The sequence below is a fragment of the Marmota monax genome, unplaced genomic scaffold (assembly GCF_021218885.2).
Source record: "Marmota monax isolate L192 unplaced genomic scaffold, Marmota_monax_Labrador192_F-V1.1 WCK01_AAM20220418_F8-fsc00288, whole genome shotgun sequence".
NCBI classification, from domain to species: domain Eukaryota; kingdom Metazoa; phylum Chordata; class Mammalia; order Rodentia; family Sciuridae; genus Marmota; species Marmota monax.
This window is the reverse complement of record NW_026693586.1, coordinates 867118-881698: the sequence shown is the minus strand read 5'-3', so window position 1 is coordinate 881698 and position 14581 is coordinate 867118. Positions and strand designations below refer to the sequence as shown.

At 37.6% G+C, this 14581-nt stretch overlaps 1 protein-coding gene across 1 annotated transcript in view; it reads left to right on the top strand.

Moving 5' to 3' along the window:
• Positions 1 to 14581, top strand: part of Mtmr9 (myotubularin related protein 9) — a 43675-nt gene that overhangs the window by 21434 nt on the left and 7660 nt on the right. Inside the window, exons 4-8 of the mRNA XM_046459314.1 lie at positions 2327 to 2500; positions 4522 to 4739; positions 6071 to 6232; positions 8808 to 8949; positions 11331 to 11551. Coding sequence (XP_046315270.1) covers positions 2327 to 2500; positions 4522 to 4739; positions 6071 to 6232; positions 8808 to 8949; positions 11331 to 11551 — 917 coding nt within the window. The remainder of the gene's footprint in view (positions 1 to 2326; positions 2501 to 4521; positions 4740 to 6070; positions 6233 to 8807; positions 8950 to 11330; positions 11552 to 14581) is intronic.

Below are 14581 nucleotides of genomic sequence, written 5' to 3'. Positions count from 1 at the left end.
GGGAAAATACAAGGAAAAGGAATAAAATGAAAAAAGCAAAATTGCTATTATTTGCTGATTACGTGGTCTATGTAGGAAGATGAACGGATCAGGAGATTGTAAGCAAAGATGCAGTTAAAATGCAACATACTTTGTCATGTCTCTAGGAATGTATCTAAGCAAAGATACATAAGGCTTTTTTTTTTTTTTTTTTTAGTTGTAGTTGAACACAATATCTTTATTTTATTTATCTATGTGGTGCTGAGGATCGAACCCAGGACCTCGCATGTGTGAGGCGAGTGTTCTACCGCTGAGCCAGAACCCCAGCTCTATATAAGGCTTTTACTGAGAAAATTGTACAGCTTTATGGAAAAAATTAAAGCTTAACTGAGCAGAATAGTATGCCCTAGATAGGGAGATTTCTCTTAACTGATGTATAAAGTCTGTATACCTTTTTGAAACTCCAATTGATTTGTACATGGAATTGATAAAAGTTACATGGAAGAGCAAAGGACCAAGAGGAGCCATGTTACTATTAAAGACAAAAATGGAAGGAAGAGAGAATGCAGCCTACTAGACATCAAGCTTATTTTAAAAGCTATGGAAATTATTAAGATAGACCAGTGGCCTAGAATAGAGAGCTGCCCTGTACTCTCAAAAACTTTTATTATCAGAGTGGCATTGCAAATCAATGGAGGACCATATCATTCTTCAGAGTAGGAAGTCAGAAAATAATTATGTAATAGTAGAAACTCAAGGAATAAAAGCCTCAGCATTCTATTTAGAAATTTGGAGGTAAACACTCACATAGAAAATAATCTTGAAAATAATTGACTTTGGAGAAATGGAATCGGGATGGGTGCCCAGGTGCCCAGGAAATGGGTAACTATTTTTTTTTTTGGTAATGAATCTTTTAGAAACTACTACTGCTACTGCTCCTTCTACTTCTCCTTCCCCTTCCCCTTCCCCTTCTCCTTCTTTGAAAAGTAGAAAAACAAAGTAATTAAAAATTGGTGTTGAATTTTGTGCAAGTTTTTAAAATACCAGTTTTTGCCTGAGACCCTGGGTTCAATTCCCTAGCAATGCAAAAACAAACAAACAAACAAACAAATGAAAAAACCATCTGCATGTTATAGTACATCAAACACACTTTTTAGCTTCATCTTCCTACCAGTGAAGTTTATGGTTAGTATATTAGGCCAACCTGGATTATGGGAAATTTGAATTTCTTTTTACTATAAAAAGCCTTTTATTGTCTTCAAGCAGTTTTCATTTCTGCTGTTTAAAATAAGGCATTTGATAGATTTATTATTATTATTTTTTATTCTTATTTGTTACATATGACAACTGAATGCATTACAATTCATATTATACATACAGAGCACAATTTTTCATATCTCTGGTTGTACACAGGTATTTGATAGTTTTATGTGGTATGTTTTGAGTCCTTAGTCTACTGAGTCAGATTATTTCATTGACTTTTAAGTGTCTAGTCCAAGTAGCTAGTTTTTTTGTTTTAGTATTAGGGATTGAACCCAGAGATACTTTACTACTGGGCTATATCTTCAGTCCTTTTTTTTTTTTTTTTAAAGTTTTCTAATTTTAAGGCAGGGTCTCACTAAATTGGTTAGGCCCTCACTAGATTGCCAAGGCTGTCCTTGAACTTGTGATCTTCCTGCTTCAGCCTCCTGTGCTGTTGCGCCTGGCTAGTAGTGAGTTTTATCATTCTTAAGGAAGATGTTACCAATCTTTGTTTTCTTCCTTTTCTAAATAGCAGAAAGGAACAAAGGTTTTGATGTAGGTGGTAGTTTTGTTCCATCAGTTCTGGCTAGGTAGTGTTCTGGAATTTTATAGTCTTAAGTGGTGCTGTGCTTTAAGAGGACCATTGGTAAACTGGATGGTCCCCAGAAAGGAGGAGTGGGGTTCTACTGGCCTTTATGATCATTGTGTATTTAATACATTTAACTTGGAGAAGAGGCGACTAAGGGGGAAATGACTGTCTGTAAATATTTGATAGGATATCATGTGAAATATAGAACTTACGCTGTGTTGTCTGAAATCATGGTAAAAACGGTAGAGGAAGTTATAAAGCAACAGGTTTTGTTCAATGTAAGCAAGACCTTTCTAGGAACTAGTAATACATAGCAGTGCAGGAGGCTGGCCCTGATGAGTGGAGCACCTTTACTCTGGAGGTATTTTAAGTGTAGGCTAGGTATCCTTCTGGTAAATTCCCAAGAAATTGCTTCTTCATCAGTGAAAATTGACCTCTGAAGTCCTTTAAACTTTTTCATGTTCTCTTGTAATGTTGAGATATTTGCTTAGCTTTGCAATGTTTTGTGTTTTTCAGACCAGTGAATGGAGGCTAAGCTATGTCAATAAGGAATTTGCCGTCTGTCCTTCTTACCCACCAATTGTCATAGTGCCCAGATCCATTGATGATGAAGCTCTTCGGAAGGTAGCTACATTTCGACATGGAGGGCGCTTTCCAGTACTCAGCTATTATCATAAAAAAAATGGAATGGTAAGTGGTACAGAACTGCTGCTTGATCTGCTGAAAGCCTTGGCCTGGGGATCTTTTCCTAGGGAGGTTGATTTTTCTGTGTTCATGGAAGCAACTGGCCAGGTCGCTTTCACTAGGACTTCCATCACATAAACTCTAGGAAACCAGGAGCAGTTTGTTTCTCTGACGAGGCTATGATTGAATTCTTTCCATCATGCTCACCCTTAGAAAAGTAAAAATAGACATGTCTTCAGGACAGAGTGCAAAGGAAACTAGTGTTTATATGATGCTCGCAGCAACATTTTTAAGGTAGAAAAATGAGAAATTTCTCTGCCCAGAATAATGGTAAGATACTTTAATTATTCTCACCAAATTTCCATGTGGATGGTGACTTGAACAGATGTTTTTATTTTCAGAAGAGAGAGGAGTGATCCGTAATTATTTATACTTTGTAAAACATGGAAGTCAGGTTAGGTGCTGTGGCACACTCTGTAATCCCAGCAACTCTAGAGGCTGAGGCAGGAGGATGGCAAGTTTGAGACCAGCCTCAACAACTTAGTGAGACCCACAGCAACTTAGCAAAATAAAAAGGGACTGGGGATGTAGCTTGTGGTAAAGTGCCTTTGGGCTTATTTCCTAGTACCAAAAAAAAGAAGCCGTGGAAATCAGGAATTTAATAGGCAAGGACTTGCTGGATATTTTCCAAATATTAGTTTATAAATTATTTTCTCTCTTCTTTTTTTCTCTCAGCTGATAAACTCTGCTTCTCACTTTGAAACCAATAGTAAATTAGTAGATGATTATAGCTATCTTCCACCCCCCTGCCAAATGTCTAAAAATGGATATTTAGTGTAAACAGAATTTTTAAGATTTGCTATTGTTTATTTATTTATATTGTGGTACTAGAAATTGAACCCAGATTGCTTTACCTCTGAGCTACCTCCCCACTCCTCTTTATTATTTACTTTGAGACAGGATCTCACTAAGTTGCTGAGGCTGGCCTGGAACTTGTCATCCTCCTGCCTCAGCCTCCTGAGTCACTGGGATTACAGTCAAATGTTAGATAAGATACAGAGGTTGGTAGTAAGTGGCTATTAAGAGAGACTAAAGATAGTTCAAAATAATCCTGGCACTCTGTCTGCAGCATTTCACCTCTGCAGTCATGATGTTCCAGTCGGCCAGACACTGCAGGATTTTCAGTGAGGTGTGTCTTCTTTAGGGAACTTCAGTTCACACTATAGACAGATGAAAGGAAAAAGAACATACAGATTTTGTCACGTGCCTAAGCTTTGGAGTATGAGGCTCAAAGAGCAGTAAGGTGGCTGAACCTGGTAGAATGTAGCAGAGAGAGGGACTCAGCTTCTTACGGAAGATGTATACAGCAAGCCAGGCTGTGTACCAAGTCAACCAGGGCTGACTTGTTAGGGAGATCAGTCTCCCAGGTGATAACTGCTGTGCTCATCTTTGTCTGCACTAGGTTTCAGACCCCCATCTCTTCTTCCAGGGGAAAGATCCCTTCTAGGCAGAAAGAGGCCTGGGGACATCAGAAAGAAAAGCTTCTGATTGTCACTGCTGTAGGCAGACGTCAACTTCATTTTACAGAAGGACAGCTTTTCAGAGCCATTTCTGTGTCAACAGAGGTCTGCAGTTAATTTGGAGTTGTGGTATTTTACTCCCCTCCAAACTCAAGGTTTATTGGCTCAAAGACCATTATTGTCTTTGTTACTGGGCCAGGTCTGTTAGTTGTTGAATTCATGGATTTAATGAATTGAAATATTTGATCTTGAGGAGATGATACAATTTAGTATGTGAAAATATTTTGAGATAATAGGAAAAATTTTGTTTTAAAGTATAAGTTTTGCCTTTGTTTTATGTCATTACTATTGTTTGTACATGGAAATATTTCTTTGTTTTTTGATCAAATCATCTCCAAAATGCTTTGTGATTGTTTTCCAGACAGTACTCTTAATCCATCTATTTCCTTTCTGTTTTCAGAAACTTTAAAAGCTGTCCTATTGATTATCAGCATATTGTGCTTCTAGGTAATTATGCGAAGTGGTCAGCCACTCACTGGCACTAATGGGAGAAGGTGCAAGGAAGACGAGAAGCTGATAAACGCTACCCTCAGAGCAGGAAAGCGCGGCTACATCATTGACACTCGGAGTCTAAATGTGGCTCAGCAAGCTAGAGCCAAAGGAGGAGGCTTTGAACAAGAAGCCCATTATCCCCAGTGGAGGCGAATCCATAAGTCCATTGAGAGGTAAAAGGTTCTGGAGATGGGGAGCACTCTGATTGGAAGCTAACTGGAGCAAAGAGTCATTAGATATTTAAAAATCACAAGTGCTCAAATGAAACCTGCATTAATTTTAAACCTGCATAATAATTTAGGTCAGCAATTGACTGAAAACTCATTGTGACATTTTTTGTCAGTTTTATTAAAGTTTCACAAGTAAAATTGCATCTATTTGTGGTATACAGTATGTTTTATTTTTGTTTTTGTTTTTGTATAGGGGATTGAACCCAGGAGCTCTGAACCACTGAGCCATATCCCCAGCCCTTTTTAAATATTTTATTTAGAGACAGGGTCTCGTTAAGTTGCTTAGGGCCTTGCTAAGTTGCTGAGGCGGGCTTTGAACTCTTGATCCTCCTGCCTCAGTTTCTGGAGCTGCTGGGATTATAGACGTGTGCCACCATGCCCAGCAACAATATGCTATTTTGATATACTTCTACATCATGAAGTGATTACATCAATCTTTACATATCCATCACCTCATGTATTTATTTTTCTGTGGTGAAACATTTAAGGTCTATTTTTTTAGTAATTTACAAGCAAACAGTATATTATTATTAACCATCATCATCATCATGCTGTACAATCATGCTATACAGTTGTCTGACTGAAACTTTGTATCCTTTGACCAACATTTCCCCACCTCCTTGCTTTCCCCCCATACTCAGTGAGACCATGCAGTGTTTGTCTGTTTCTGTCTTATTTTGGTTAGCATGTTGTCTTCCAGCTTCATCTATGTTGTTGTAAGTGACAGAATTTCTTCCTTCATTAAGGCTGAATAGTATTCCATTGCGTATATAGTACCACAAATTCTTTATCCTCATTCATCTGTTGATAGATATTAGGTTGATTCCATAACTTAACTGTTGCCAATAGTGTAGAGCCTATGGGGATATAGATCTCTTTGAGATCCTGATTCTGTTTCCTCTGGTTAATCCCAGAAATGAAACTGCTGGATCATACTGATGATTCTATTTTGAGTGTCCAGTGTGTAGTGCTATCAGTGGGAATAGGATTGTGATTGTGGGTTGCAAATGCAGTACTTTGGCCCTCTCTACTAATCTGGTAACCCAGCTGTGTGAGCTGAGTTCACTGTTCAGATGCAGGATGGTTTACCATGACAGACATTTGAAGCATCTTTGTGTTTAAATATTTATATTTTAACCTTTCATCCTCACATTAATGTATACCAACATAGTAATTTGATTATTTTTGCCCTAGGATATTCAGAGGCAGAGTTTTTAGTTTAGTTTCTTCCTTTATCATTCTATTTCATGTTTTCTTTCTTTTACTTTTAAAAGGTATCACATTCTTCAGGACAGCTTAATCAAACTTGTGGAAGCTTGTAATGATCAAACGCATAACATGGACCGATGGCTCAGTAAGTTGGAGGCCTCCAACTGGCTGACTCATGTCAAAGAGATTCTGACCACTGCCTGCCTGGCAGCTCAGTGTATTGACAGGTAAAGTGCATTTTATTCTTCCTGAATGGGACACACACTGAGAACTAGACTTGTTTTTACCCAGGCATGTGTTCATAGAGTCTGTTGAAGTTTGTGCCTATTCCATATCTATGATTTTATAAATTGTTGTATAAGAGAGTCAGTACATTCAGTTATCAAGGAGGGATGTGCAGAGAGTGTGGCTTTTAGTAGATAATTAATATTTGTTGAATGAATGAACCATGTACATGCACACGTCTTCTGTAACATAGTTTTTTAAGTACTAAACCTTTTTTTTTTTAAATTCTTAAATTTTCAATTTCCCAATTTTATTTTTATTACACTATAAAAGAGAAATGGAAGTAATTTTCTTATTTCTTCTCATGGGGCCAAATTTACCTCTTTACTTTTGCAATATTGATGAAAGGAGAGTTATTCTGTGATACAGTGAGATGATTCTTTCTAATCTCTCAGATACCTTATTGTAAACCACTTGGCATGTGGTTATATCTGGATCTCAAGTTGAGAAAGCCTGGTTATAGTGATGTGCAGTATGTGAAGTGATTTTAGTCTATTCACTCAGTTGAAGGTTGCTAACCCTTGAGACTTGAGGCAGAAGATTGAACAGAGGCAGAAGGATTGGTATAATTGTTGCAGAAGCTTAGAATGCCCTTTTAAGAAGGGGATTCCACTGAAACCATAGGTAGGGATGTTTTGTCACCACACAGTTGGGTGGCACTTTTCTTTGAGACTTTAATTGTTTTATTAATGCTTCCAAAATTAGGGAAATATGTATATAATTTTTCATTATTTAAAAAAATTGGTAATTGAGTGGGTTGCTTAAGATCTTGTGGTAAGTTAGTGGCAGCACCTAAGAGCTGGGATTACCAGGTTGTCACTGTTCTTTCTTTTGGGGTTAGGTGAAGCCCTTTTAGCCAGGAAAATACATAAATTGAAGATCAAGATTCTGTGGTAGAGAAATCAGTACTACAGAATGAGCCAGGTTAATATCAAAGGGTTTCTTTCTTTTCAACTTGAGTTTACCGGGTTTCTCCTCATAGTGTGAGTACAGAAGCCTCTATTTTCATGTGAAACACAAATCTTTTTTCTTGAATATATATTTTAGTTGTTGACGGACCTTTATTTTTTATTTATTTATATGTGGTGCTGAGTGCCCAGTGCCTTACCATGCTAGGCAAGCACTCTACCAGTGAGCTACAATCCCAGCCCCCTAAAACACAAATCTTAATGAACATTTATTACCACATTGTCTGCCTTTTCAGCCACAATAATGAGATGATGCTGACCAGGCAGCCTTAGGTCCAAGTGTGTTCAGTTTGGGCTGGCCACATTCCATGAGCAGGGATCTCCAAACTCTCATGAGGGGTCAGGTTGATTTTTGCCATGTTTGTGTTCCCTTTTGTCAAATGTATTAAATTACTATTTACACCTCCATAAAAATTTGTTCTTATAATTAATTGCTCAAAATATAAAAATAAACCTTAAATTAATTGAATTGTTTAGAATAAACCACACATAATTACAATATATATTCAGTATATTTAGAAGCCTTAAAAGTGTTTGCTCTTACTCTTTAGCCTTGTCATTAGATTTTATCCTAAGAATGGGATTCTTGACCTACCATGGGTGAACTTCAGGGAGTCTGTTATTTTCAAATTAACAACTTCCTTACTGTAGGATTAAGTAAGTTATACTTCATCACATAATAGAATGTTATACAGCCATTAACACAAAGGTCCTAAAGAGGCCAGAGAAACGTGGGGGAAGGACTTGTAATGAAAATAATAGGAAATTGCCTTTTGTTATTACTCTGTAAAGTATATATGTATGTGGAAAAAAAATTGCCAGTTGTTATCAAACTTGAAATTTCCTTTCTCCAAAGTTTTCTTCATTATTGTGTTAATAAAAAGGGTGAAAAAAGGCAGGAGGGATGTAGTTAATTTGGTTTTGTTGTTTCCTTCCCTTCTCTTGAGAACGGTGGGATCCCATTCACCGAGTAAGTCTCGTGGGACAGTGGTACCTTTGCCACCAACTTTCTAGGTTGGCAGTTTTAATGTTTTTTTTTTTTTTTCCTATTTCCACGATTCTCAGAATGTGATTTCCCTGATCCATTACAGTTTTTGAAGGTGCCCTTATAGTTAGCTGGTGGTGTGAAGTAGATGGAAATCATAGTCAGAAAGTAATTTTAATGTATGTTCATAGGTGTGATGAGGAAAGGCTTTACTCAACTATAAAATGCAGAAAGGTAAGAGCCTCCTAAAAGGACCACTTTTCAGTTTTGTAAAGGGACAGAAAATTTAGCTGAAAAGTGCTGTGAAATTTGTTATAATTTAATGGGAATCTGGCCATGTGAAATTTGGGACTCATCATAGTCCTTTTTTTCTCTAGAAACCCTTTGTCTATCCAGTGCTTTATTTAGTGTGAGGGAGCTGGATAATGTCTTTGTCTATCCAATAATAGAGAGCAGGACAGAGAATAGTGCATAAGTTTAAAATATCGACTCAGTTAGTGTTTATTGTTAGCAGTTCATTGGCAGTGTTGGGAGTGTCCCATGTGTGTCTGGGTTTTCCACCAGGGAAGGAGCATCGGTTCTGATTCACGGAGCAGAAGGAACTGACTCCACCCTGCAGGCGGCCTCCCTGGCTCAGATCATTTTGGAACCACGGAGCCGGACCGTCCGAGGTTTCGAGGCCCTTATAGAAAGAGAGTGGCTTCAGGTGAGAATAGCCATCTATGAGGTGTTGCCATCCTGAAATGGGGTAGCTGACATCGTGTGTGAAATTTTGATTGGTTAACATTTTTAAATTGTGCATTTAATTTTCTGTGGGTCTATTAATCTACCTTCCTTCTAGTAAATGTTTATGATCTTTACCCCTCTCAATTTCTAGATGTCTCTTTGACTATATTGCTCACTTATTACTTCATCCACTTAAAAGACTTGTTAGCTGTGCTGGTTGAGCATCACTAATCCAGAATCTGAAACTTTTGAGTGCTAACACTTGACTTATGTCAAAACATAGGGGTACTCAAAAAACCAAAGGCAGAATGTTCTTTCTAATATGTGGATGCTAACCCACAACAAGAGAGGAAAAGATTAGAAGTTCATTGGACAAGACGAGGGGAATGAAGGGAAAGGAGGAGGGGTAGTTATAGGAAAGACAGTGGAATGAATTGGACATACCTTTCTATCCTCATATAAATACACGACCAATGTAATTCCACATCATGTACAATCACATGTATGTATAATATTTCAAAACATACTCTACTGTCATGTAAAACAATAATTAAAAAAATGGGTACTAAATTACCTTCAGGTCATAGGTAAAAGGTGTACATGAGACATAAATGAATTTTGTATTTAGGCTTGGGTTCTATCCCAAGATATCTCCTTATATATATGCACATTTTCCAAAACATGAAAAAATTTGAAATCCCACACATTTTAATAAGGAATACTCAGCCCGTACTTGGTTACATATGGGGGAATTACAAAGAATGTAAAATAGCCTAGTCTCCTAGAAGCTGAGTATTGATAGTGATAAACAGGGAAGGCATTATTGTAGCACTTCCTGCCTTTGCCTTGTGGCTTCGTATCCTCTTCCCTAACCAGGTGAAATCCTTTTCATCTTTTGAGATCCATCTTTTGAATGTCACTGCTTTCATGAAGTCTTTGAGACCTATCTCTTTATTTACAGATAAATTTGGTTCTTTCCCTTCATGTCCTGTTTTCTGAACTATCCCCCTAAAGTGACTTCTTTGAGGTCAGGAAACCATGACCTATTTATCTGTTTATCCCTAGGACATAGTACACTGCTGTCATATAATGTCGAGTGACTATTAAAATAAAGTTCTCATGGCATCAGCTGAAATCCTCCAAGTCAGAGATTAATTTATGAATCTATTTTAACTTTGTAATTTGATAAATAATTGTGATGGAAAATAATTGCTCAGATATATGTTGAAAGAGGACATATCTTAGATGCAAAGAATTTTTGGCTCTTCCAGTTACAATGCAGATGCATTACATGTATATGTGTATATTTCTTTGCAGTTTTGAGCATGGAACCCAGGGCCTTAAGCCTGCTTAGACAAGTGCTCTACCACTAAGCTACATGCCCAGCCTGCAAATGTACTGTGTGTTACTCTTGTGATGTATGCCCTGTTCTCTGTTTTAAGTCAGACCTTCCCTGTATTGTATTTGCCTTCCCTGGTTGGTGAAATCAGTTCAGCCACCTCCCTCATGCTGCATAGTAGACAAACCAATAAATGTGCTTGGTTAATTCACATGCTTTCATTTTGATGGGTACCCAGATGGGTTAACCATGGGAAGTTTCCATGGTATTCTCTCTGTCAGATACAGTAGTACACAGATCCAAAGACAAAGCAGGACTCTGAAATATCTAGTAGAGTGATTTGTAATGAAATCAATGCTTGTATTCTGGGCAGGAGGGCCGATTATTCTTCACGGTACTTTGGGCAGGATCTTGGAGTGTTTGGAGGAGAAGAGGGTTATTAAGGACAGCTTTGTCTCTAATATCAATGTACAGTATTCATTAAGATTTCTTCAAGACATTAACTTTGCCCACATGTAACTGAAGACTTACTATCAGAGCCGATACAGACTTACATGGTTTGTCAGAGTCCTGGTGTTTGTCTCCATTTAGTGGTGAGGCTTCTGTAGTTTGCAGCACAACATACAGTGTTTTCAGATAGAGGGCGATTGTTGTCCTTGCTTTGTACCTGAGAACTTAGGTTCTTTGACTTTGCTCCACATTTTATAGACTTAGGTTTATTTTGTAAATTTATCGTTACTTAAATTCATTATTTTTTCATTTGATATTCCAAGGACAGTAGCAATTGCTGAGGTCATGTCTTGATTACACAGCCTTGTTAAGGATTTAGAATTCTACCTTTCTTTAGTTGCTAAAATTATTCATTTTGAACCAAGAAATCATTATCTAGCAGGAGCTACCCTAGGTTTATGATGTTTTAATTAATATAAAATTCATTGGAATTATGTGCAATAATGTTGATAGAATGTATTGTAATGTGATCTCATCAGGTGTGACAGTTAAATTTCCACCTTTTCCCATAGGCTGGTCACCCGTTCCAACAGCGCTGTGCACAGTCAGCTTATTGCAATAGCAAGCAGAAGTGGGAGGCGCCTGTATTTCTTCTCTTCTTGGACTGTGTTTGGCAGATACTCCGTCAGTTCCCTTGCTCTTTTGAGTTTAATGAGCATTTCCTCATCATGCTCTTTGAGCATGCATATGCCTCACAGTTTGGAACATTTCTGGGCAACAATGAAAGTGAAAGGTGGGTACAGTGCACAAGGGACATTTCATTTTTAGTTGCTTGGTCACTTCCCAAAAGAGACAAGGTTTGGGGGTCTGTTAATGTTATACAGAAAAGGGTAGAGACTACAGTTAAGTTACGTGAAGTGTAGTCTAACAGCTAATCACGTGCTGGAGGAGAGGATATCCTAGACTTTGTTCTGTTAGGTTAAAGTAAGTTCATACATTAAGTAAAAACTTTGAGCCATTTTGGGCAACCATTTTAAATGTTAATTTCTTTATATAGGGTTATGATATCTTACATTTGGAAGAAGCCTTAATATATGATCCTACTCTGTCCCTTGGCTTTCTTTATAGATTAAGAGAAGATTCAGAGAGGTTAAGTGACTTGTCTAGGGACACATAGCTGGCTAGTCACCAAAAGTCTGGCCTAGAAATAGGTCTTCCTGCTCCTGCTGACAGAGCTGGCCAGCTGTTATACCTAGAAATTGGCCTCAAGTCCCAACTGAGTCTCACTTCACAGTCTAGGCACTTCAGGTTTACCGGTTTATTAGAAGATTTGTATCAAAATGTTCTTAGAGGTGCATAGCTGGTAATCTTTCCTTTGGTTACAATCACCAGGCTTCCTCTGGCTAGGGGCAGGATTTATCTTGTTGCTGGATGCCAACACTATGTAGTTGAATAGTAAATGTAAACAAATGAGTGGAATTGTTCTATCTTTCCTAATTTAAGTGTCACAGAGAGCCAGGTATGATGGCACATGCCTGAAATCCTAGTGACTTGGGAGGTTGAAACAGGAAAATCACAAGTTCAAGGCCAGCCTCAGCAACTTGGTGAGGCCTTGTCTCAAAATAAAAATAAAAAGGGGCTTGGGATGTGGCTCAGTGGTTAAGTACCCCTGGGTACCAAAGCAAAATAAAAGTCTGAGAACAAAGCAATGCATGTTTTATTTAGAGCTGAATTGGCAAATGTTTCAACATTTGAGTTTCTTATAGATTTTTGACTTCAGAAGAAATAAAAATGAGGACTATATGAGTGCTGTAGAAAGTTCTCTGTCATCATGGTTTTCTCATCTTAACTTTTTCAATTAAAGGATACTGGAAAGTATGGAAAGGAGGCAAAGACACTATAGCATGAATGTACTAATGTACTTTAAAGCAAAATTTAGAATTGTGCACTTAGGCAAGGCACAGGGCTTTTGGAATGACAGAGTAAAAGAAAGGCCTCTGAATATTGACTCCTCCAAATAACAATGAAAATACTTGCAAAAATATTTAAAAATCAACTATTTAGATTTCTGGAAATTAAATAAAGGCTTGCAACAATCTGAAAAGCATTCATTCAAGAAAAACTGCTAACCCTTGATAAGAACAGCAGGGTTTGGGCACTTGAACTTTGCCTAGCACCAACTCCTTTGCTCAAATTTGCAGTATCACTGAAAACCAGGAGCATTACAGCCACCAGAGGGAGGAGAAGCAGATTTGGAGTTTCTCAAAGAGTAGGGTACCAGGGTTGAGGATGCAGTTCATTGGTAGAGTACTTGCCTAGCATGCACAAGGCTCTGGGTTTGATCCCCAGGACTGCCAAAAAAAAAAAAAAAAAAAGAAAGAAAGAGATTCAGAAGCCCCATGCCTTTAGAATTGTGCATACTTCTAAATTTTGCTTTGGAGTACATTGGGTACCTTTGTGCTGCAGTGTCTTCGCCTCCTTTACATACTTTCCAGTATCCTTTAATTGAAAAAGTTCAAGATTTGAAATTAGAAGATTTATATTCAAATCTCCATTGTGCATCTTTCTAGCCATATGACTTCTTACAGAGTCATAAACAATCATTAAAGGCTTTAAAACACCCTTCAGCAAAGCGACATATATGACTAGTTCAGCATTTAAGGAAATATGTTTGGTGACCACGAATTTCTGTTTGGTGTTACACCTAATATCCCTCAGAACTAACCTCTGACAAAGGAATCACAGGTAGATTCATGTTCTGCTCCCCAGTTGTAGAGTTCTGGTAGTGCTGAGTGAGGAGGATTCTGAAGCTCTGTTGGGCTCTGCTGGATAAAGTTCAGGGATTGGCTAGCCATGGGCAGGAAGCATGGGGCTGTGGCCCCTGGGTGCAGTGATGTCCTGTCCTTGCCATCCTTGGTTCCTGGGAACATAGTGTGGGACACACTGTACTAACAGTTAAAGTCCAGTGCCATACAGATTTTGTGATTAGGTGGAAAACATGTATTGCATACAAAAAACACACATAATTAACTTGTATGCAGCTTTGTAAACAATCAAGTGGTTTCAGGGACAAACCTGACTTTATAATAAAACTTCAGCTTGAGTAGTGAATCTTGTGAAAATTGAAGGTATTATCTTTTTGGTTAATACAAGTTTACCACAGGCTTTCAATCTTTGTTAAATTTACATTTTCCTAAAATGTAGCAGTCCATTTTCCTTCCAAATAGTTTATTCCATGATAGTGTCAAAGAGTTTAATATGAGGATTATTACAAAGATTGTTCATTGGGTATGGATGTAGATTAAGTCTGCTTTACATCAAGATTCATGTTCATTTTAAATCTTTGACAATTTATGTTTTATGTATGTGTTAGTTTTCCAAAAAGCTAAATAATTCTCTAAAAAATTTTTACATTTTGAGATTTGATTCAACCTCCTTTTTAATATGTATAAATTTTTGTGTCTTTATATACTAGGCTTCTCAGAAACAAAGAAAGTAGGAAGTTTTTTTTTTTTAATATTTAGCTATTTTAAATTTAAATATAGTCCCAGAGCCAGGCACAGTGGCACATGCTTGTAAATTCCAGAGACTCTGGAGACTAAGGGAGAAGGATCACAAGTTTTATGCCAGCTTTAGCAACTTAACAAGGCTCAGTCTCAAAATGAAAAATTAAAAAGGACTGGGGGTATAGCTCAGTAGTAAAGTGTTCCTGGGCTCAAATCCTAGTACCTGAATATATACATACACATACATAGATATATATATACAGTGAATCCCAGATATAATAAAGGACTTTGGATTAAGCTTTATCAGCAAACCCAAC